Source organism: Leucopleurus acutus (assembly GCF_964270905.1).
Source record: "Leucopleurus acutus genome assembly, chromosome: 18".
Lineage (NCBI taxonomy): Eukaryota > Metazoa > Chordata > Mammalia > Artiodactyla > Delphinidae > Leucopleurus > Leucopleurus acutus.
The window spans coordinates 144,155-169,860 of NC_139160.1; the positions used below are offsets into that span (position 1 = coordinate 144,155).

Sequence of the window (25,706 nt, forward strand, 5' to 3'; positions counted from 1 at the left end):
CCTACTTACTTTGGGTTTAACTTATTCTCCTAGCACCTCAAATTGGAAGCTTAGAGAGTGACTTTACACCTTTTTTTCTCTTCTAATATAAACATTTAAAGCTAAAATTTTTCTGCTTTTATGCTGCACCCCGTAAATGATACGTTGTGATTTTCATTTTCATTTTTATTCATTTCAAAGTATTTTTCTAATTTCCCTTGTGACTTTATTTACCCATGGGTCATTTAGAAGTTTGTTGCTTGGGGGGGTGGTGGTGGGATGAATTGGGAGATTGGATTGACATATATACACTAATATGTATAAAATAGGTATCTAATAAGAACCTGCTGTATAAAAATAAAATAAAATTCAAAAAAGAAGAAAGTATGTTGCTTAATTTCAAAATGTTTGGGGGGTTTTCCAAATATCTTTGTGTTATTCAATTCATAAAATATCTATCCAACAAATTGTTGAACTCACTTATTAGTAGCCATGGTTCATAACCAGATTTTCTTAGATTTTCTCTATGGGTAAGTATTTCATATGACAGTACAAATTTTACACTGGCCAGATCCTCCAGTGTCATGTTAAATTGCAGAGGCGATAAAGGGGTGTCACGCGTCATTTTTCTGAGACTCTTCTAAGATTTCACCATTCAGTATGATGTTTGCTATAGGTTTTGAGGCATTACTGTTTAACAGGTTATTTATATGAGCAAACATTGGATAGTTGAGTGCATTTTCTACATCCTCCGATACAACACTATGGTCTTTTTTCTCTTTTAATTTGCCAAGGTGATGGCTTACACTGAAAATTTTCTGACATTATATCACTTTTGTAACTTGATTTTGCTCATTTTTAAAAACACAATTCTGAGTCATTTTTGCTTGCTTTTTCGTTATTGTATTTTGATAGTGATTTTAATATACCTGAAATTTATTTGGGCATATAGTGTGAGGTGAAAACCAAAATATAGTTTATTTATTTATTTATTTTTATTTTAATATAAAGGTTTTATGTTGACTTAAGGAAGCACAGAGTGAGCCTGTGGCCTTCGTTTCACGCGTCCTCGGCTCCCTGGTTCGGGGCCTCTGTCCTCAGGTCCAGCGGTTCCCACGTGGATGCAGGCTTCCAGCTAACCGCGGGCTCGCGCGCCCAGCGGGGGCACCCACCCGGGGTCTCCCCGCGACCAGAGTGGGCCGCCGGACCTGCGGCCGGAACCGGACCAGCTCCTCGCCGGGCTGCCCTCCCTGAACCAGCCGCCGCTCAGCGGAGGGATCTCCAGGCACCGCTCCGCGTAGGACGACGGGACGCGCCGGACACGGGGGCTCCTGGGGCACCGGCTCTTGGGCCCCTGCGGCCGTCTGCTCCCGGGGTCCCCGTCCCCCCATCCCCCCAGCTCAGCCTCGCCGACCCGCCGCCGCCTCCAGGGCGGCGAGGGCGAGGGCTGTCCCGAGCAGGACCTTCGTCGTGAGGCAGTTCTTAGAGACTTGGACACTTTTCCGTCTTTGTCTTTCACGTGCAAGTGTCCAGAAAGTAGGAAACAATTCCCGCACCGCCGGCGCCGATGGAAGGGCTCGCCCTGCGTGGGCGGAAAAGCTAAATGCATCCCATCTGGGTGGGTAGCAGCCGCCTCGAAACAACGCACCGGAGATGGTGGAACCTTCCGTCCCCCGAGGAGCGGCCCGAACAGCTCTGGGGGCTCTGCTGCTCCGCGGGCCGGTCGTGGGCGTCGTCGGGGGCCCCTGGGCTCCGGCCGGACCGGGCCGCCCCACCCGCTTGGCCACCTGTCGCCTCTGGGCCGCAGATGGACTTGGACGTGGCCTCTCGCTGTGAGTAAGCGCGAGCACTAGCAAGTATTCCTCCATGAGAGCAGTAACCCAGGAATGTTTCCAGTCACCCTTGGGTACACGCGGGAGGGAAGCCCTTCAAGGTTGCCGTGGCTGGTTTAGAATCATCCTCTTGAAGATTGTCCAGAGAAGCGGGTCATATGCACACCTCATTGGCTCTTTTTTTTTTTTAGTAAATTTATTTATTTATTTGTTTGTTTATATTTGGCAGCATTGGGTCTTCGTTGCTGCACGCAGGCTTCTCGTTGTGATGGCTTGCTTCGGAGCACAGGCTCTAGGCGCGCGGGCTTCAGTAGTTGTGGCTAACGGGTTCAGTAGTTGTGGCACACGGGCTTAGTTGCTCCGCGGTATGTGGGATCTTCCTGGACCAGGGCTCGAACCCGTGTCCACTGCATCGGCAGGCGGATTCTTGATCACTGCGCCACCAGGGAAGCCCCTCGTTGGCTCTTTGGTTACTTCATTACCCATGTCTGTAACTTCCATCACCGTGATGATGTTGCATCCAAAACCCTGGTGAGGATCCTCTGAATTAAATCAAATCCAGCGCATGAGCAGGTACGGCCCAGGTGTGTGTACTCCAGACTGCTGGTCCACAGCTGCATCGGTGGACGGCGTCATGCTGCCCACCGTCCGAGGGTCTTCCCTCTGGGTGACGCTGCCGTGCACCAGGAAGCCTGTGTCACAGCCTGCAGGCTGCAGCAGCCGGGCCGGCGCCCCCAGCCCCCAGCCCGAGGAGCCAGGATTTCCGGCCGGCCGCCAGCTCCACTGAGCAAAATATAGTTTATCCTATAACTAATTTTTCCTGTATCATCTATTGAATAATTCGTGTGTTTCCCGTTGGTGTGTGATCTAAATATTTTTTGTCTTTCTTTTAAAATATTTTAATTATCCTGTGGTTTTGATTAAAGTATTTTAACGTTATTGTCCACTTCAGATTTTTCTTGAAAATAGGTTATAAACAGGATATCAAAGAGTTTCTCATACAGGAAAACAAAAATATCACTCTCATAAGAGTGTTTCTTGACCAGAAATACTTTTCCTCAGTGAAAGGTAATTTTAGGTAAAAGGGAGCTCTGCGTATCTCTGCAAGAATAGTTACTGCGTCCTATTACCATAAATGCATTTTAATTGACGGGAAGGAAAGCAAGTCCAGTCTGGTCCACCTAAATGATAACACCGGTTGAAATCCAGCTTGAGCTGGGTCTGGGTAAGTGATCTCGTTAGGAAAAACTCTCCAAGGACAAGGCTCTGACCCTCCAGAGCAGGCAGGATTGTGTGGCCAGTCCCAGGCCATTGCCAGGACGTGACCACTGTTCTCAGTTTGTGTGTATCCTTCCAGAACCAGGATGCATTCGCTTCCATCTGTGTGTGTTGATCACACATACCTTCAAGAGTACAGAGGAGTGCTGTGGGGACGGGCATGGCCCGCTTTACACAGTGGCGTTACTTATGCTTTTTTTGTTTTTAAAGCATTCCCTTTCATTTATTTATTTATTTATTTATTTATTTATTTTTAAATTTGGTTGTGCCGGGTCTTAATTGCAGCATGTGGGATCTTCGTTGCTGCACGCAGGATCTTTAGTTGTGGCATGTGAACTCTTAGTTGAGAATTGAGTGCGGGACCTAGTTCCCCAACCAGGGATTAAACCCAGGCCCCCTGCATTGGAAACGCGGAGTCTTACCCACTGGACCACCAGGGAAGTCCCTGGCGTTACTTACTCTTGATGGTTTTACTCAACAATGCCTTGGAGGTCTTTCCATGTGAGTTCACCTAGGTCCAAGTCAATCTGCACAGCTGATGAATGGTGTACCATCAATGGGCAGCATCCTAATTTATTTAACCACCCCTGATTGACAGCCATCTGGCTTGTCGCCAGTTCTTCACTGTGACATTGAAAGAGCAATCTTGCAAGATAAAGTTGAAAGGTATCCCATGGCATATGAGGTTCTCTTCCATGTGTCCTCCATCTGACTCTGAAGTCTCACCTCCCAGTCATGCAGCATTCCCGGAATAGTACGCTCCAAACTAGTCTAACACGATTTTCTGGCCTCAAAAGTTTTGTGCACATCAATCCCTCCCCCAGAAGGCCCACTCTCTTCTCCCCTTCTTTCTAAATTCGGCCTATATTATGAAGCTGTCTCACATCCCTGCTCTTTGTGAAGTCTTTCCTCTCCCTGGTCTCCCAGCCTACAATAATCTCTCTTTTTACAAATATCTGCTACATTCTCTACCACTCAGTCAATATTTGTACAGTCACTTGAATTGTATTTCATGAGGTTAATAATCCTGCTTAATCCTGAGGTCTCCAACTAGAAGTACTTGAAGTCAGAGAAATTCTCTCCCCTTTAACTGACCTGCCTGGCTCTATTTCCTTTCCTCTCCAGGCATCCTTTTCTCTAAATCCAAACAAATCTGTCCCCGTTATTCCTCTGCTCACAAACTGACAATGATGCTGTCATTCTCCTAAGGAACATTCCCAGCCTTCCTCAGATTCGGTGTCACAACAAGGTGACCTGACTTGGGCCCACAAAAGCTCTTGCCGTTTCCATTTCTCCACCCCCAGCAGACCCCACGGCCCATCGTCTGTGCACCCGAATCATCGATCTGGACAAGCTATACCACGTGGAAACAAGGAGTTCCCAGCTAGCACCACGAAGGGTTTTCTGCGTCATGCCATACCAGGTGTGGGTCCGGCGGCCTCTTTGGCGGCTCCTCCAGCGCCTCTGCTGCCCCAGGTCCTCACATGCAGCCACTCAGATGAAAGAAGGAGCGTGCTGAAGGCTCACACTTGCTCCTAACTACTCTACCCAGTGGCCCCCGGCCTCCACTCAGCCCAGCAGCACTGTTTGTCACGTGGGCAACGTGACTGGAAAGAGACTGGGGGGACGGGGCACAGGTAGGATGTGGGAAGGGTACCAGCCGCCTCAGCACGGCGCCCTCATGCATTGATGGATCGATCTGGATACAATTTTCCCTGCTAAAGCACATGTCGGTTCCAACCATGCAGACAGGTGGCTTTTTTTTTTTCTGGTTGCGCCGGGTCTTAATTGCAGCAGGCGGGCTTCTTAGTTGCAGCTCACAGGCTCCTTAGTTGCGGCTTGTGGGCTCCTTAGTTGTGGCATGAGAGCTCTTAGTTGCAGCTCCCCTGCATTGGGAGCTCAGAGTCTTAACCACTACGCCACGAGGGAAGTCCTGACAGGTGCCTTTGAGAATACAGACAATAAGCAAATGTCCCCCACAAGTAAAGATATAAACAATGGGAGGACTTCCCTGGAGGTCCAGTGGTTAAGACTCCACACTTCCACTGCAGGGGGCACGGGTTCGATCCCTGGTCGCGGAACTAAGATTCCGCATGCCGCATAGTGTGGCCAAATAAAAAAAGGGAAAGTGAAATTAGAGGACTGAAAATGAAGAGTAAGAAAGTGTAAGAAGCAAAATGCTTGAACTGAAAAAATAAAGATAAAAATGAAATGTATATTAAAAACAATTAAAAGATGGGACAAAAAAAAGCAAGCCAAAGATTCAGAAAAAGCCCTGAGGTTTTCCAGCTTCCCAGTGGCCACCGGCTGGGTGAGGCTGGATGGAGCCTGGCTCAGATCAGCAGGGGTGGGTCTTTCCACAGTTGCTAGGTTTAATGGGCATCCCAAGACCTTTGATCCGCCTTCTCCTCCATGAACATACCTCAGTGTGGAATTATGCTAACTATTCTGGAATTGCCTCTCCAGACCAGTTTAACAGTTTGCTTAAGCCAGAGAGATGCATGGAAACAGGAGATTCATGGAAACAGGAAGTGGTCCAGGATCACCACTCCTGCAGTGTTACCCCCTCTGCCACTGAACAAACATGAAGGGCGTCTTCCAAGAGAACTCAGGGCCACCCTACGCTGCCACTATATGCGTTTGTACCAGCAGCTTGGCATTCCAAAGTCTTTCCAGAAGCCCACATCACGGCAAGGGTGAGTCTCGTGCCTGCCAGACCACAAGTCTTTGAGCACAGAAGCGGGCTTGCTCCTGCCTTGATCCCAACTCTGTGTGTCTCAGTGCTGTTTTGTGTGGACATAGTGGGAGGTACATTACGTCAGCAGTCCCCAACCTTTTTGGCACCAGGGGCCAGTTTCGTGAAAGAAAATTTTTCCACAGAGCGGAGGTGGGGGATGGTTTGGGGATGATTCAAGCGCATTACATTTATTGTGCACTTTATTTCTATTATTATTACATTGTAACATAGAATGAAATAATTGTACAACTCACCATAATGCAGAATCGGTGGGAGCCCTGAGCTTGTTTTCACTTGCCACTCACTGATAGGGCTTTGATATGAGTCGCAAGCAATTGATTTATTATGGTCTCTGTGCAGTCCAACCTCTCTGCCAGTGATAATCTGTATCTGCAGCTGCTCCCCAGTGCTACGCGTCACCGCCTCAGCTCCACCTCAGGTCATCAGGCATTAGACTCTCATGTGGAGCGGACAACCTAGATCCCTCATATGCGCGGTTCACAGTAGCGTTCGCGCTCCTGTGAGAATCTAATGCCACTGCTGACCTGACAGGACACAGAGCTCAGGCGGTAATTCGAGCGATGGGGAGCGGCTGCAAATACAGATGGAGCTTCACTCACTCGCCCGCCGCTCACCTCCTGCTGTGCAGCCCGGTTCCTAACAGGCCATGGACCGGTACTGGTCCGTGGCCCAGGGATCGGGGACCCCTGCCTAACATGATACAAACTAAAACCAAGACCAGCCTTCAACAAAATTGGGAAGTAAGCAGCGTTTATCTTGCCCATTCTCCCCACTTCTGTGCCCCCATGACCCCAGCTTCACCCTTCTTGTCACGGTCTTGCCTTCAGCTGACTGGCACCCCTCTAAAATGACCAGCTGATAATCGCTGAAGGATGTGTATGTTTCAAATAAGCCTCTTAGAAATCAAAAAGCTTTCAAGGTCCATGAAGAGGAAACTATAATGATAGGATTTCAAGCCCTTCACAGATATTGGAGAGGTATGGAGAGCTGCAGAGCCTGCCCAAACCACACCCCGTGGGTACTAATAACCCAGTAAATGTTTTAGACCATTTGCACCCCAGGACACGAGTCCCTAGCGCCAGCACCTTTTCCTGACCCCAGATCATCTGGCCAGTCTCGCTGTGGAAGTGGTGGCCATGCAGTAGCCCTAGAAGTGCAAGCTGCTGGTTCCTTCTCCTCCCAGCTGGCAAGAGGGCATGTGTAACACAACTGACTCTGAATGCTCCATGCAAAGAGTTGCTTGGTGAAACGTAAAGTGACTGAGCTCAAAGAAAATGCGAGCGATTTTTATTATGGCTTCCACTTCCTCTTCCCCGTGGTCAGCCACTCCCAGAGTTATCCCAGCAGAGCACCGTGAACAGGCCCGTGCTGCCCTTCCAGGTCTCGAGCCTTGCTACACTCTACAGGAGACTCTATCACAAAAGGACAGTGACAGTCAAAGAGGAAAAGCAGGAGGAGAAGCCAAGGGCTGGTGATAGATGTGTGCGCAGCCAGCCTTGAGGACCACGGATCCACCCACCAGGTACAAGCTCTTGTAGAACACAAAGCATTCCATCCTGTCTCATCTGATCCTCGGGCAATCCTGTGAACTAGGCAAGGCCGGTGTTATTCCAGAAGGGAATGGGGTGGATCACACAGCTACTAACTGACAGAAGAACACAGGTTTCCCAGTTTCTTATCCAGTGTTCTTTTCTCTATATCAAACTTCCCCTTGGACAAATATGTTTGAGTCTGGACAACTATTTTCCCAAACGAACTATAAAGATGCCTGTTGAGAGGGTGATTCCTAGCCCCAACTCTAGCCAGAAAAAGGCCATGGACCCAAAGCCCAGTTGGAAAGGCGCCATCATCCCACCGCTTCCTCCTTGTTGCCTGTTTCTTGGGAAAGATGCATCCGTCAGCACAGTTCCCGCGTGTCTGAGTCTGCAGTGATTCAGGACAGGGTGCAGTTCCAAAGTCAGAAGGTAGATGTAAGTAACCAACATAAGTTGGACAAAATAAAATGGACTAGAGGACTTCCCTGGTGGTCCAGTGGTTAAGACTCCGCGCTTCCACTGTGGCAGGTACAGGTTTGATCCCTGGAAGGAGAACTGGGATCCCGCATGCTGTGCAGCGTGGCCAAAAAATAAAAATAGAGTAAAATGAATAAAATGGGCTAAACTCACCTATAAAAATCAAACACTATCAGTCTGTGTTGTTTTTTAAACCCACCTCTGTATCACTTACGAGAGGCAAACCTTAAAAGAAATTGACAAAGATTGAAAATAAATTAATGGAAAGAGATCTACCAGACAAATACCAACCAAAAGAAAAAGTGTGCCACAATATTAATACCAGAAAAATAGAATATAAGGCAAAAATTATTAATAAAGATAGAAGGTGCCTACCTAATGACGAGAGGGAAAATTCATCGGGAAGATACAATAGCGCTATTGAGACTCTAAGCCATAGAGCAAAAACTGGCATAAATTACTAGAGGGCATGAACAAATCCACAGTCATAATGGGAGATTTTTAGACACCTCTAAATCAGAAACTGAAAGATCAAACATGTAAAAATAATAATAAAATTATAGAATGACTGAGCAACACAAGTAATGAGCCTAATCCCAAGGTTCCCAAACTCTACCCCAAGGCACCCCAGGGTGCTTGGTGCAGAAGAGGAGTTATGAGGACGCCCTGGGACAGTTCAAGCTTCAAGGAAAACAGCCGCACTCAACATCTGGTCAGACACTCAAGGCCTGAGCTTGAGAGAGTTCACCGTTTCAACGTTAGATCGTATGACATTCTTTCCACAACCTCGTTATGTTTGTGAAGCTGGGGTTTCAGCACTTGTCGTGATAAAAACCAATTACCATGGGAACGTAAAGCTGCCTGGGAAATGAGGGTGGCAACAGCGTTCAATCTGCTTCCAGGGTTTGAGAACTCATGTAGGCCCAACAGGCAGCTGTATCCCATTCCTAAGCCACATGGTGATTGAAGAAGTGAAAAGAAATTTTTTTCTGTCAATATAAGTATTATTTTTCAAACATCTACATGTTGTTAGAACACAAATACTTATTAAGTCATTTGGATCTAACTACTTAAACAGACCCAGTAGGCATTTCTTTTGGTCTAGGGGTGCTGCAAAGAAATTACCAAGACACTAGGTGCGGAGAGGTTTCGGAAGTCTCTGGCCTAATCTAGCAATATATGTAGAAACCTATACCCAAAGTCAGGAATACGGGAATGTACAGTCTTTTCAAGCGTACAAGAAATGTTTTAGAAAATCCGATTCTGTGTTAGGTCAGAAAGGAAGTCTGCAGCTAGTTAAAAAAATTTTAGATACTCCACAAACCATATGTCTGATCATAATATCTTTAAATTAGAAATCAATAATAAAGATGGTTTTAAAAAGCACCTATATCTAGAAATTGTAAAGCACACTTCTAAATATCATTGGCTCCACAGAAAAACACAATGCAAGTTTTGAAATATTTCTAACTTTTAAAAAAGCCTGCATTTTAAGAACCTGTGGATAATACCTAAGGCAAGCTATAGAGAGAATTTAAACTTTATATGCATTTATGTGACAACGTGAAAAATTGAAAACAAACACAGTGAACTGGGGAAGGGACAACAATGTAAAGAAAGTAGTAGGAAGAGAATAAATAATACAGATAAGAGTAAAAAGTAATGAAATTAAAAAATACAAAAATAATAGAGGCAATCAACAAAACCGAAGCTGGTTCTTCACAATGAGTATTAAAATATACAAACCCTTTGCAAGATTACACATCTCACAACTTTAGAATGAAAAGGGTGACACACTTACATATGAGGTAGAGTTTTAAAAATCATAAATGAATACTACAAATGACTTTTATGTCAATAAATCTAGAAACTTCAATGAAATAAAAAATTCCTAATAAAGTATAACTTACCAAAACTAACCAAAAAATGAATAAAAAGAAAAATAAAAGAATAGAAAGAAATTGATTCAGTACTCAAAAAATTAAAAAAAAAAAAGATACCAGGGAATAAATGAATAAATGGGGAAAATAGACAAATCTCTCATGCAGAAGAATCCCAAATCATTTATTTAGCTACTCCACCATCAGGGAAGTGAATTATAACTCCCCACTCCTTACGTGTGCGCTGCACACAAACTTCCTTTTAAAGAGTACAGAATGGATGGCAGGGGTGGGAGAGTAACCTTACAGTGGACCTCAGCCATGTGGTCAGGTCAGTATCATCAGTGATAAATCATATTGACAGTGTGTACTTTTGATGTGATGTGATGAGGCTGGCTCTTCACCTTTATGGTCTTCTCCCCCTAGACCCATAATCCCAGTCTAATAATAAGAAAAAGCATCAAAGGGAACCCTTGTGCACTGTTGGTGAGAATATAAATTAGCTCAGCAACTATGGAAAAAAGTATAGAGGTTCCTCCAAAAATTTTTAGAAGAACTACCATATGATCCAGCATTTCCACTTCTAGGTATTTATCTGAAGGAAGCATAAACACTAACTTGAAAAGAGATCTACACACCTGTGTTTATAGCAACATTTACAATAGCCAAGCCATGGACACAACCTAAGTGTCCAACAGCAGAGGAATGGATAAAGAGGATGTAGTCTATATTGACAATGGAATATTACTGAGCCATAAAAAACAAGGAAATCCTGCCATTTGCAACAACACGGATGGACGTCGAAGGCATTATGCTAAGTGAAATACGTCAGAGAAAGACAAATACTGTGTGATCTCACTTATACGTGGAAGCTTAAACAACTGAACTCATAGAAACAGAAAACAGATCGGTGGGTGCCAGAGTCAGAGGGGGGTGGGGATGAGGGAAATGGATGAAGAGGGTCAAAAGGTACAAACTTCCAGTTATAAGATAAATAAGTCATGGGGATGTAATGTACAGCACAGTGACTATAGTTAATAATACCATATTGTATATTTGAGAATTGCTAAAAAAGTAGATCTTAAAAGTTCTCATCACACACACACAAAAATGTGTAACTATGTTTGGTGATGGATGTTAACTAGACTTATCATGGTGATCATTTCACAATATATACAAATATCAAATCACTATGTTATACATCTGAAACTAATATAATGCTATACGTCAACTATATCACAATTCTTTTTTTAAATGAATAATTTTTTTAAAAGAAAGGAAAAACTTCAGATAAATTCCAACTGAGGGATATTCTACAAAATACCTGACCACTGTGCCTCAAAACTTCCAAGGTCATCAAAAACAAGGGAAGTCTGAGGAACTGTCACAGCCAGAGGAGCTGACAAAGACCTGACAGTTAAGTATGGTGTGGTGGCCTGGAAGGGATCCTGGAACAGTAAAAGGACATTGAGAAGAAACTAAGGAAATTCAAATGAAGTATGAACTTTAGTGAATAATGATGTATCAATATTGGTTCATTAATTGTAACAAAGGTACCACACTGATCTGAGATGTTAATAATAGGGCAAAATGTATGTGTGGGGTAGAGGGTAAAGGGAATTTTCTGTACTGTACTACCTGCTCAATTTCTCTGTAAATCCTTAATCTCCAAAATACAAGCAGCTCATGCAGCTCAATGTCACAAAAACAAACAACCCAATCCAAAAATGGGCAGGAGGCCTAAACAGACATTTCTCCAAAGAAGACATACAGCTGGCCAACAAATACTTGAAAAGACCTCAACGTCACTAATCATTAGAGAAATGCAAATCAAAACCACAATGAGGTATCACCTCACACCAGTCAGAATGGCATCATCAAAAAGTCTACAAACAATAAATGCTGGAGAGGGTGTGGAGAAAAGGGAGCCCTCTTGCACTGCTGGTGGGAATGTAAACTGATACAGCCACTATAGAGAACAGTATGGAGGTTCCTTAAAAAACTAAAAATAGAACTGCCATATGACCCAGCAATCCCACTATTGGGCATATACCCTGAGAAAAACCATAATTCAAAAAGAGTCATGTACCACAATGTTCACTGCAGCACTATTTACAATAGCCAGGACATGGAACCAACCTAAATGTCTATCAACAGATGAATGGATAAAGAAGATGTGGCACATATATACAATGGAATATTACTCAGCCATAAAAAGGAATGAAATTGAGTTATTTGTAGTGAGGTGGATGGACCTAGAGTCTGTCATACAGAGTGCAGTAAGTCAGAAAGAGGAAAACAAATACCGTATGCTAACACATATATGTGGAATTTAAGAAAGCAGTACTGATGAACCTAGTCACAGGGCAGGAAAAAAGACACAGACGTAGAGAACGGACTTGAGGGCATGGCTGGGGCAGGGGGGAAGAGTAAGCTGGGACGAAGTGAGAGAGTAGCATTGACGTACACACACTACCGAATGTAAAATAGCTAGTGGGAAGCAGCCGCATAGCACCGGGAGATCAGCTCAGTGCTTTGTGACCACTTAGAGGGGTGGGATAGGGAGGGTGGGAAGGAGGCTCAAGAGGGAGGGGTTATGGGGATATATGTATACGTATAGCTGATACACTTTGTTATAAAGCAGAAACGAATATACCATTGTAAAGCAATTATACTCCAATAAAGATGTGGGAAAAAAAATTTCTCTGTAAATCTAAAACTATTCTAAAAAGTAGCGTAGTCACAAAAAGCCACATAAATAATCAAAATTCAACAATTATTCATTATTTGTTAGATAGGAGTTTCTATTTACTGAACTATTATTAAATAAATAAATGAATTGTTTTTATTAAAGCTCTTGGCAAATATGGAATAAAAACGAATTTCCTTGGGCTTCCCTGGTGGCGCAGTGGTTGAGGGTCCGCCTGCCGATGCAGGGGACGCGGGTTCGTGCCCCGGTCTGGGAAGATCCCACGTGCCGCGGAGCGGCTGGGCCCGTGAGCCATGGCCGCTGAGCCTGCGCGTCTGGAGCCTGTGCTCCGCAATGGGAGAGGCCACAACGGTGAGAGGCCCGCGTACCGCAAAACGAACAAACAAACAAACAACAACAACAAAAATTTCCTTAACCCGATTAAGGACATGTGCTAAACACATCAAATCTAACTGTGAACATTAGAAGTAGTGCATTTAGGGCAGCGGTCCCCAACCTTTTTGGCACCAGAGACAGATTTCATGGAAGACAATTTTTCCACGGATGGCGGGGTGACGGGGGAGTGGTTCAGGCGGTAACGGGAGCGATGGAGAGCCGCAGTTGAAGCTTCACTCCCTCACCTGCCGCTCACCTCCTGCTGTGCAGCCCGGTTGCTAACAGTCCAGGGACTGGGACCGGTCTGGTCCGTGGCCTGGTGGTTGGGGCCCATGATTTAGGGAATTCCCTGGCGGTCCAGTGGTTAGGACTCAGCGCTTTCACTGCCTGGGCCTGGGTTCAGTCTATGGTCAGGGAACTAAGATCCCGCGAGTCACACGGCGCAGCCAAAAAAAAAAAAAGAAAGAGAAGCTAAAGCAATTAGGATCAGAGGTTTACATCTCCTTCCACCATGAGACCATCAAGGTCACGACTCCAGGACCAGCCCAGCCAGGAGAGCAGTTGTGCGGCAGCCTCATGTCCCCAGGTTCCTCCCCACCAAGCCCGTAACCCTAACGATTCAAACTCAGGGCTTCCCGTCTTCCATCTCAAGCAACAGCAGGTGTCCCTCTAGGAGGACAGAAAACTCCAGGAACAGAACCTGGAGCTACACAGACCCAACACCAGGGATAGTTGGGATAACCCCATCATAACAAAACTGACTTCCCACCACCTGGCAAATGGATCTCGAAATAGAAATTATACCTTAGTTATAGAAAATAAAGTTCTTTTTCTCACATGCCCGAGTTTGTGATCTGAGTCTCATTCCCACCACCTGCACACTATTGGTGCTCAATGAATATTCAGGGATCACGAGCCTTAACCTCAGTCACAGACGCCGCAGCTTGGGTGACCTCCATGAGTGGCAGAAATCTGTGGCCTCTTGAAACTGTCGTCCCCAGCGATGTCAAGGTGATGATTTCTGAGAACAAGGATGGAGGTGGGTGGCACTTTATACAGTGCTATGTTACTTTTGTAATTTAAAATCTTTGACTAAAAAAGAGCTTTATGTCAATTATATCTCAATTCAAAAAATTTTAATAAAGTTATATTTCTAGTATACCCATTGCATAAGAACACTCACTAAATGATAGCTACCAGGGGAAAGATCAATGTGAAGCAATGATTCTCACAAGACAGGAAATTATGTCCTTTCCAATGAAGATTTGCTTTTATTATTATTGTTGTTTATTCTGCCCAGCCTTTAGAGTATTTTGACTCACCAATCATGTATTTCATCAATTAATTAATGTAAATATTAACAACTTCTAAACAACGGAACATAATATATAAATTCAAATAAAATCTGATACTTAAGTGGGTGCTTCCAAAGATTACAAGTGTATCTCTTTTTTTATTTTGAGAACATTTTTTAAAATATTTTATTTATTTGGTTGCACAAGTCTTATTTGAGGCAGGTGGGCTCCTAAGTTGAGGTGGGCAGGCTCCTTAGTTGCGGCATGCATGTGGGATCTAGCTCCCTGACCAGAGATCGAACCCGGGCCCCCTGCATTGGGAGCGTGGAGACTAAACCACTGCGCCATCAGGGAAATCCCGATGTATCTTACTTTATGGAAGAATGAATTTTTTTAATAAAGTGATTCCTAAAATTATTTTCTTACTAATTTCCCATAGTTTTCTATCATAAATGACAAGGAGTAGGAGAAATAATATGCTAGTCTGAAAACTTTTTGTCTAAGGCTATTAAAATGCTTGTCATGGAAATCAAACAACTGAACACTAACCAATGGTTCCAGTTGCCTCTTCACAGTTTGAGTTTCCTACAAACATCTTTGTCCTGAGCATCTTTGTTCGCTATCAGCTACCTACCTGTTTTCCTTCTTGAACCACAGAATTTCCCACAATCCCCAGCTTTACACCCACTGCTTCCATCTTTGTGGCTTTGCCCTTCTTCATTACCTAACAAGGCTGCGTAGTCCTCTCACACCTTACAGCCTAACACATGCCATTTTAATTTTGAGGGTGGAGAATACATAAATTATTTCCCTGCTTTATTAAGCATAGAGTATTGTATGTTGTGTTTACTTAAAAAGAGAATTACTCATATTACATATAACATGCAAAAATGTTGTACAAAGGCCCTTATCAAACTCATAAAGCTTTCCTTATACAGTCAGGGCCATCATAAATTCATTTCTATTTTTCCATCCTTCCTGGTTCTTTGCTCCCCAAATGAGGGGATTACTAGAGGAAACTGAATCTTCCTTGCAAATCATACATCTGGCCTTGAAGATATAATTTTCCAACCTATGTTAGAATCCGTATTTACACAGACTTTATGAGAACACAGATGGAAATTCTATTTTAAGGATACGATGAACTCATAAGGAAACTACAAAGTTTAATCCTAAGTATGTATACTTGGGGCGTCCTCTCCTTCTTACGCCCAGGGTTTTTACCTGGTTGGAGAGGAGCCAACCCTCTGACGTGGAAGGATAAATTTAGTGTCTCGTTACATACAAACATTTTTTCTGGAGGGAACTTTCCAAGACTTTCCAATCTATCTCCCTGCCTCTAGAGTTAGTGGAACAGGATGCTGCGTGTTGCCTGTGAGAACACGGCTTCCACTCCTCTCCGCCCCGTTCTTCCGCCACCTGCAATCCAGTCAAGTCTGGGGGCTGTGGGCGCTGACTTTCCTGTGTGGCTACAAGGCGGGAAGTGAGCTTATGCAGCTGTAACCACCAGTTCCCCTTGGAATCCCTTTTTGCCACCTTTCCCTGGGACACTGCCTGTCGGGTCCCGGGACCCCGCAGTGTGGCTGCCTGCCTTCACCAAGGAGAGCAGCAGTGAAATGGGTCCCTCAAGAGCCGGTGCTCTTCTCCGAGCTTGGAGCAGGGAGGGGGCTGGACACATAGTTTCTAGCATTTCAAAGGCAGTTCTATCAGCTCTCATAAAACTTCTGTGGAACTTTACAAAGAAGGCCACCCTTCTATGGGTGGTTCAACAAGGCCACCCTTCCCTTTTGCCCCAAGTCAGAAAAATGAAGAAGAGGCTGCATAGCAGAGATAACTCCAGGTTGCAGGTCTGGATCTTCCTCACCGGCACTCACTTGCTCTGGGCTCCCCACTGAGTTTCCATGTGCCGTCTCTAAAGTGCTTCTAGCAACTTAGTCCAAATTCAACCGGAGGAGCAAAACCAGTCAGAGACAGGTAAGTAAGAGCCCTGGCTCACGACATTGTGCAGGCTGGAAGGGCAAGTCTGAAGGCCGTCAGGGAGCGGGCTGGGGGCCACGAGAGCTGCTCTCGAGGCCTTCGGTCTGCTTGCACGGGGCCCACCCAGATAATCCAGGACCATCTCCCTAAAGTCAACTGACTCTCGACGTCAGTCCCCGCTTCCAAATGCCTCACAACAGCACCGACAAGGGCATTAGATTGAACTGCCTGAGACTGCAGCTTCGCCAAGTGGACACATCAAGCTGACCCCGGCCTGAACGTCTGTCCTTGCCCAGCCCCAGGTAAGTGAAATGAGGGCCCCCACTCCACACACTTGGGAGGTTTTCCACCTGCTCTTTTTTAGAAACTTGAGTGGTTGGGTAAAAAAAAGCCCAATGTATATTGCATTCTAAACCAACAACCTCATTCAAATTCTCTCATGTTTGCTAACGTACACACATATAATTCCACATCATGGTAATCATTGTACACATAACCTATTTTCTGCTATTTTCACCTAACTTTATTTCATTTAAGCATGCCCTCATACTGATATTTTCTACATGATAGCCATATTTTCCAATTAATTCATGATATTCATTCATGTTACTATGCTATAATTTTAAGTCATAGCCCCTTTTTTGACATTTGAATAGTTCCAAATGTTTGCCACTTAAAAATCACTACTGTGGGGCTTCCCTGGTGTCACAGTGGTTACGAATCCACCTGCCAATGCAGGGGACACGGGTTCGAGCCCTGGTCCAGAAAGATCCCACATGCCGTGGAGCAACTAAGCCCATGCGCCACAACTACTGAGCCCACGTGCCACAACTACTGAAGCCTGCACGCCTAGAGCCCGTGCTCCACAGCAAGAGAAGCCACCGCAATGAGAAGCCCGTGCACAGCAAACAAAGAGCAGGCCCCGCTCTCCACAACTAGAGAAAGCCCGCACGCAGCAACGAAGACCCAACGCAGCCAAAAAAAATAAATAAAATAAATTTTTAATAAATAAAAATCACTACTGTGGACGTATTTATGCAAATAATTTTTTAAACTTTTGAATAAAACCATTCTTATTACTTCTTCATATCCTCCAAATCATCAAGCCCATTGTAGATGCCGCACTAACACCTGCCCTGCTCAGCACCTGGCAGAGGAGAGGTGAAGGATCTTACCTCAGTGTCCTGGAGCAGGCTGGGTATATGAAGAAGTCTGCAGGCTTCGAAAGGCAGGAAACATTCTCAGTGCAGGGTTAGATGCTGCATGTGAACTGTGTTTGGACAAATTACCTTCTGATTTAACATGACCTTGTAAAATCAGATTTTCTGTTCCAGTAAACGTCCCTCTGAGGGAGGTTAGTGGGGTCCTAGCACCTTTTAAATGCTAATAGCTTAGCAACTCTCCAAGGATGAAAAGTGCACAGTATAAAACCTTGTTGAATGTATCAATATTTGTCCTTATGACGATGCTGCAGGACTAAGATTCCATGGTACACATTTGGAGCACCACAGATAAGATAAACAGAATCCTCAAGAAGCCGCCCTTCTGTGTTTCCCCTTCTCATGCATTAATAATTATAGCTGAATAATCTGAGTCTATGTGGCTGAGACCAAAGGGGCCAAGAAAACAAGGGTGTTTAGGAGGTTGTTTGGATCTTTCCGGTACCCAAACCTCCAAGTCTAGGGGACCCTGTGAGCTGTAGATGTGAAGTCTATGCTGATCAAATCCACCAGAAAGTTGCTGAATTCCCTTTTTCCTTTTATTTTGTAGAAACAGTTTACATGCTGCATTTGAAAACAGAGCTTATAACCAGCATAAAATTTAGCAGAAGTAGTTTGGCCTCTCTGAGTTCCTAGGAAATCTAAGAACTCAAATCACTTCACTGCAGCCTCTCAAATATTTCAAAGCCAGAGCCTCTACTCCTCACTTCTCTCTCCTGGAGCTGACTGTTCATCGTCTGCCCCCCACTGCTACCCAGACACCCCAAGGTTAGAAAAATGGCTTCAGAACAAACCACAAGGAATCTGGCTCTAAAACAGTGTTTATAAAAATGGGACAGTGGGACTTCCCTGGTGGCCCAGTGCTTAAAAATCCACCCGCCAATGCAGGGGATACAGGTTCAACCCCTGGTCTGTGAAGATCCCATATGCCGCGGAGCAACTAAGCCCGCGAGCCACAACTACTGAGCCTGCGAGCCACAACTACTGAAGCCCGTGCGCCTACAGCCCGTGCTCCGCAAGAAGAGAAGCCACCGCAATGAGTAGCCTGCACACTGCAACAAAGAGTAGCCCTCACTCGATGTAACTAGAGAAAGCCCGCGTGCAGCAACAAAGACCCAAAGCAGCCAAAAATAAACAACAAATAAATAAATAAATTTGTTAAATAAGTAAATAAAATGACATTTTTTAAAGTTTTTCATTTCTCCAAGAGAATTGAGCCTTGGAGGCACCTACTACATGCCAGTGGCCGTGGCCGTGTCTTGAAAGACCGAGAAAGTCTGTGGCGTGGCATCGAAGGGCATATCTCCTTGATGGGGAGACAAACAAATGAAATGAAGCATCAGGGCTCTGTAGGGCCAAGACTCCTGCTGGGGAGGAAGAAATTCTCCTCTCCCTTCTAGGTTCGTCTGGCTGGTTTAGAATTGAATTGGCATGAGACAGATGAACAGGGGGAAGGTCAAACAAGTTTAATAACGCGTACACATGGAAGAGACCCAGGAAAACGGAGTAACTCGCCAAAACGGACGAAGTCCTCACCTCATGTACCGTCCTCAGCCAAAGACCAAAGAGGATGTTGAAGATGGGGAAGCAGTTAGGGGCAGCGACCAGGCAAAGCACAGTAGACAAGGGCGGGGCCGTCACACAGATGGAAGTCCTTGCTGCTCCACTGATGGCTCTGGAGGTTTGGGAGACACCCTTACAAACGGAGATCTCCCTTACAGATGCAAATGTTTCTCACAAGAGGGCAGCTCCTACTTGGTTTTCAGAGTTTTCCCCATGCCTGCTGTTTCTTGGAAAATAAGCAGCTTAAAAGAAGTAATATGCCCAAGAGACATACTTGGGGAGGCAAATTCTGCTCCCCTTCACTAGGAAAGCATTAGCCCCTTGGAGAAGGTAGCGGGCGAGGTGGGCTACTCCTCAGAGAATGCCTCAGGGAAGAAGCAAGACTTGGAAGGTTGAATGTGGTGTTTCCAAATCCCATCCAGCCGTAGGAGTTGGGAAACCATGACAGTTTGCTTTTTCTGGTAACGTCGTAGTTCACTGTTTCTTCGTGGTAATTATCACTGGAGTTTTATTGTTGCTTCTTTTCTTTTACTGGTGTTCTTTTTTTAATGGTTTGTTTGTTTGGGACTTGTCTTTTACCAAGTTGTCCTTCGCTCCATCAGAAATGAAGTATTTGGCACGAAGTGGCCACGCCTGCGGGTGTTCTGTAAATTCTTGGTGCCTGAGCGACTGCAGGTGGCCTGGTGGTAGGTGATGCGCTCACCAGGGATGCTGAGTCCAGGTGCGGTGGTGGGATGTGCGCCCTCTGCTGGTCGCTTCTAGAATTCACAGTTGGTCTTGAGGCGGCACCGAATTCCCTCAGTTCCAAGAATGTGACCTCTGCACAGTGGTAAGAACTTTCTGGCTAAAGAGATAGGGGATTAAAAAAAAAAAAACTTACTTCCACACTCATTCAAGTTGACCGTCTTAAGACAAATCCGGGACTGGCATGGCAAAAAGAGAAAGTCTGAATATTTTTATTTTCCTATCTGGTGGAGAAATGGAAGACAGGAGAGCTTGGGCCAGGGTCCCCATTGTGCCTGTTGATGTAAGGGGCCCCACGGCATCCAGAGGAAGCCAGCTGCCAACGTTAGCAAACAACATCTGGTTAAATTTGCACTTTAGCTCAACAATGAATAGTTTTAGTATAAGTATGTCGTATGTGATATTTGAGACCTACTAAAAAAGTATTCACTGTTTATCTGAAAGGCAACACTAACAGGTGCCTGTGGGGTTTTTTTGTTTTTCTTTTTAACATCTTTATTGGAGTATAATTGCTCTACAATGGTGTGCTAGTTTCTGCTTTATAACAAAGTGAATCAGTTATACCTATACACATGTTCCCATATCTCGTGCCAGTGTTTTATCTGGCAACCCTAAGAGGGAGGAAAGAGAGACTAACGTGAGGAGAAAGGTCAGTCCAGAGTCTAAGAAGGCTTGAAGCTGGTGAAGGCTGAGCCATCAGACCCGAGGCTCCCCCGCTGTCATGCTGGTCGCAGGTTCACTCACACAAGCTGTGCTTCGGCAGCCGGTGGCCTCCTTTCTTCAGGGGACACTTTGGCGGCCGCAGTAGGACCTCCTTAAACGTGTTCGTGTTCCTCCTGGCTTTCCACCTCTCCCCAGGGTCCAGCGGCTCGTTACCCAGCAGGTCTGACCCCTTCCCGCGTGACGGCAGACACAACTTCAGAACCTCAGTTGCCCACTCGCCTCTTCGGGGAACTTCCCAGTAGAACATGCAGCCAAGCAGCTGCCCGTTTCCTCCCGCTTGTCCCTGGAAAGCAGTTTCTCAGTTCCTTCACTTGCTTTCCTTTCCTCAGGCTTGTGTAGGAAATGCCGAGCCTAGCCACGCTGTGGAGTCTGCGCCACATTGTGGACGGCCCATTCCTGTGCACCTTTCTGGATCAGCAAGGACTAAGTCGGGCCCTGGTGTGAATGAAGCCAGGCATTTGGGCTGTCTTCCTTCTCTCTTATTCCCGTTTGCTTCTAGAGTAAACTTTTGGAATTTTGAAGCGCTGATCCCAGGAGAGATGCGTTCATAGAGCCAGGCCAGCTTACTTCATGCTGACTTAAGATGCTGGGTTATCACAGACAGTTATTTAAAGTATATCAGAGAGGACGAGAGATAACCAAGATGATGAAGCTACTATTCTCTGTGCCTGGCTTACATGGAACACTGACCCCATAAGGATCACGTCGTTCTTCTCACCCCAAAACCGAACGTGGCATCTCACAGGGACAGACCAGGCATGAAAACTGGGGGAGATGAAGACAGTTCTACTAACATCGCTGGGGAAAGGTCACACTCTTTTTTTTTTTTTGGCGGTATGCGGGCCTCTCACTGCTGTGGCCTCTCCCGTTGCGGAGCACAGGCTCCGGACGCGCAGGCTCAGCGGCCATGGCTCACGGGCCCAGCCGCTCCACGGCATATGGGATCTTCCCGGACCGGGGCACGAACCCGTGTCCCCTGCATTGACAGGCGGACTCTCAACCACTGCGCCACCAGGGAAGCCCCACACTCTTTTTTAATTAACTTAGATCTTTGTAAAGGATGACAGCCCCTCAGCACTATTATGAGATTGAAGCTGATCTTTGTGGGTGAGATGGAGCATGTCTCTTATGATATTCTTTAATCCCATAGCTCCCCTCCCCCACAGACCTTAGAACAGCTCAGTTCACCCTGGAAACACAGGATAAATGTACATTTATGGGGGGTACCCAGAGGGGAGAGTCTAGAAACTCCTCTAACTTAGATTGGATGACCATCGTTTGCCCTTCCTTCCCTTGTTTCATTTCAAAGACTCTTGACAGAACAAATAAATTATATCTGAAATAACGGTTGCTTAGGGCCTAAACATGCTCAGGGCATCAGGGCGCCAACACTCAAACCTCGCTGACGCTCTGCTGGCTGACAGGAGCCTATGATGGGGGCAGCTGGGCTCAGGTCTCATGTCGTCGGGGCAGCTGCAAGCCCGGCCCTCCGCTTTTGCTGCAGAACCTCTCATCTTCCTAAAACGTCGTTTCCTTTATGCCATCTCATCGTCAAGTATTCCCCAAGGCATACGGACGGAACCCACCCTGAGAGCCGGGCCTCCTGCTACTCCCTGAAACGCTCTCAGTCATGTCTGTGCAGGAGCCAGTGCCCTCACCTGCCCCCCTTGAGTCAGGTGACCCAGCCTTCAAAATGCACTGGCACTCAACCCACTTCGGGAAGTGCCCATCATTCCACTGCACAGTTCGCTCCTTCCTCGGCTGTTCTGGAGTCCGGCTTCTGCCCACCGACTCAGCGCTGGACCTCGTCAGGCCTTTGACCGTCATGTGTGAATATCCTGCCTGGGCTGATGTAGCCTGCCTCGTCAACCAGGTGGAAAGCTCTTTCCCAGGAAGGACCTGGTGTGATGCGACATACATATCACAAACCTCCAAGAAATATTCCAGGAATGAATAAATATCGAGTGTCTGTGTTTGGCTCCCTAACTCTGAAGAATGTGGGGGCTGGTGGCCAAGAGAGCATCACCTCACTCATCAGAAGAGGCAAATTCCTGCAAAGTTAGCCCAACATATTTGTATGAATGATATCCTTCATATCATACATATTATGCGATTTATATGTTACATATGTATATACGTTATAACTTCCATGACAAAGATGAAGATGATTCAAGTGGGGAAAATCTGTGTTCCCCCTAAGATTAAAAAACACAAATCAAAGACCAGAATGCAATCAGTATTTTTCAACCACTTATTAAAAGGAAAATGGTAATTTTCTGAAAAAGGCTCTTATTACCCAAAATTAGTCACAGAGAACGAATGCCATAGTGCCCTAACATTTGGGGGAGCATATCCACGAGGAGAAAGGTGAGTGTGGCTGCCCCCAACCTGCCTGAACCCCCGCAGGCTCCAACCCATCCTGGAGCATCCCGCCCACCTGGCCCTGGGCTTTGCAGGCAGGGCTATAACCACAGACCAGGTGCTGATTTCTGGAAGCCAGTTTCCTTTCTGCAGGATGTTCATACGCCCATATAAATGAAGAAATGAGGAAACAGTGCAGAAGCCTGCTTGATGGAAGGTTTGTTTGTTTTTGTTTTTTCATTCTGACTGCAACTCCAGGAGGCCCTCGTGGGTGGAGAAATGCTGTCCAGTCATAACCTGGCAGGACGCGTGGACACGGGTGTGTGGGGCTGCCGTGTGCCTGGGAGACAAGGGTGGTGGGTGTGAGGCCGGAAGGGAATCTTCCTCGTCCCATTGTCACCTGGATCCTCTTCCTCCACCTTGGGAGCCAGAGGGCGACACCTGTCCCCCAGAACTGCAGCAGGAGGGGCCTCTCAGGGACCAGGGGTAACTGACACACACAGGCCCACCTGCCTCTCTCCCACCTCTCGTGGAGGCTGCTAAGGGAGAGAAAAAATCTGGATAACTAATTTTAAGTAATGAGATCGTCCCATCTTTAAACTCCTAAAGCACTTAAAACCTATACCATTTAGTGCTAAATTCTGTTCTTCCTGGGATCACTTACAATCGTTTATTTGTTGAGTTTGGGTCTTCAACTCAAGTGTAACTTCCTCCAGGGCAGAGAATAACACAATTTTAGGACCATTTCTCCCAACCACCCCCTATGTCTAGTGCAATTTCAAATACGTTAAGTGCGTTAATTGATCAAAATGAGCTAGGAATAGTTTCATATGACAACCTGTCCCAATATGTAATACCTGTCACTCAGAAAAGTCCTAGAAGAGACCCAGCGTGGATATGCTTCTTTTCAAAGACAGGAGAACCCAGCTTCAGCAGAAGCTGCTACTGCAGGCTCGGGCTGAGAAGGTGTCCCAGTCTGTACCTTGGCCTTTCCGGCCAGCCCAGGAGAGGTCACCAGGACTGGGTGGAGGTCAGGGTCGATAGGCCCTGGGGCCTGAGAGAGGTGAGTCTGTGTCTCTCTCAGGTGAGGACTACTCCAGGTGCCCGCATCACACACACCCGGAGGCCCTTTCCTCGCGGGACTCTGGGGCAAGGTGTCTGGCAACGGCGAAGCAGTACCTCTGGAGTTAGGGTGGGTGTGGGGCAGGGGCAAAGGTCACACCCAGGACACCTGACGGCATCAGAGGCTGCCACAGGGGCCACAGCAGCAGTGGCTGAGACAGACACCTGGTGGAAGCCGGGATCTCTGCGGGACCATCCCGGGCAGGACAGTGTTCTCTGCCGTGCAGTTGGTAGGAACTGAGACCTTTTCCAAACTTGACACCAACAAGATTAACAGCGGTCTTCTCCGAGGGGGCTGCTTCCACTCATTATGTATTTCCTTGCTTGCCTTCTTGCTTATTTGGCTGCGCTGGGCCTTCGTTGCCGCACGCGGGGTCTTCGTTTCCGCACGCGGGGTCTTCGTTGCCGCGAGAGAGATCTTCATCGCAGCATGCGGGATCTTTTACGTTGCGCCGTGCATGTGGGATCTAGTTCCCTGACCAGTGATGGAACCCGGCCCGCCTGCACTGGGAGTGCGGAGTCTTAACCACTGGACCACCGGGGAAGTCCCCAACCTACTCGTTTTTAAACCTGCGCCATCTCCTCTCCCCACCCCCCTCTCTCCTGGCCCCCTAACCAAGTCAGTGTCAACCGGGTTTGCTCTGGAAGCTCGAGCCCAGGGGCCTCTCTCTAGGTGTCCTCTACTCCACGTGTCCAAAAACATAGAGCAGGGGCAGCCACTCTGTGCCTGCAAGACCCGTTCTCCCAGATTCCCAGCAAAGCGGGAATACATTTCATACCAAGTTTGTATCTCCCTACACAGACCTCCCCAGGAGTACACTGCTGCTTGAGCTGCGACGCTGGAGAACCTGTGATGTGTATCTGTAACCAGATGTCGCCGGAGTCTTCCCGTCCCTTAGGACTCAGTGACTCACTGCTGTTGCCCTGCTGCACGGGGGCGGGGGGCAGTGGGGGGTTGGGGGTGGGATTTGAGTTCAAACCCTGCCCTTTCAGGAAGAAGGGAAGGGGGCTGATTCCGACTGTGGGGCAGCCCTTGCGGAGGAGGGGAGGCTCCATCCCCACGGGGCGCCTCGTCCGGAGCCCTCGGGCCTCACAGCGCCTCCATCCCCGTCTGGACCCTGCAGAGGAACGGAGCTGCCCCTCGGAGGGTCTCCAGGTTATCCCCCGGTTCGCTCTGACCCCATCACCGTCCCCTGAAGCCGATTCTCCGATCACCCGGGGCTTCTTACTGCCGGGAGCTGCAATCCCCACCGACGAGCAATTAGGTCTCGAAGAGAAGGGTGGGCGGGGGCTCTCCTCTGGGCGGGGCGCACGGCAGGTCGGGGCGCGGGACCGCACTGCCCACCCGGCCCAAGCGCGCCGGGCGCGCAGCCCGCTGGAGGGGCGGGGAGGGGCGGGCCGCACATTTAAGGCCGCACCGCCGCCCGAGCCGGACAGGCAGGCGCTCGGCTGCCGCAAGAGCAAGGAGCGCGCCACCGGCCTCGGCCCCCGCCCGCCCCCCGGGGCCCCCGCCCGCGCCATGAGGCCGGTGCGTGCAGCCGGGGCGCGAACGCGCGGGGCGGCAGGAGAGGGCGGGCGGGCTCCGCGCGTCTCCCTCCGCTGCGCGGAGACCCAGGGCTGCCGGCGTGAAGACGCGAAGCCAGACGCGGGGCAGGGGCCGCGGGAGTCCTGATTCGCAGGCGGCGCGGGGCTGGGGACTCCACCGGTGCGCTGTGGTCCTGAAGCCGCCCCGGCCTCTGAGGCCCAGGAGTTCAGTGGGCGCCCCCGCCGAGGAACGGCGCGCCGGCGTGTGCCTTGGGGACCAGGCACGAGGGAGACCCTGCCCTCCTGGGGGATCTTGTCTCGAGCCGGGGAAATAACTTGCCCAGCCCTGCGCG

General features: G+C 47.4%; 1 protein-coding gene across 1 annotated transcript in view; it reads left to right on the forward strand.

Annotated features, from left to right (window-relative positions):
• Positions 1 to 471: 471 nt before the first annotated feature.
• Positions 472 to 25,706, forward strand: part of LOC309974934 (potassium-transporting ATPase alpha chain 2) — a gene marked incomplete at both ends in the record, with an annotated part of 51,232 nt that continues 25,997 nt past the window's right edge. The window contains 4 exons of the mRNA XM_082859780.1: positions 472 to 509; positions 1,139 to 1,276; positions 1,379 to 1,449; positions 24,954 to 25,357. Coding sequence (XP_082715906.1) covers positions 472 to 509; positions 1,139 to 1,276; positions 1,379 to 1,449; positions 24,954 to 25,357 — 651 coding nt within the window. The remainder of the gene's footprint in view (positions 510 to 1,138; positions 1,277 to 1,378; positions 1,450 to 24,953; positions 25,358 to 25,706) is intronic.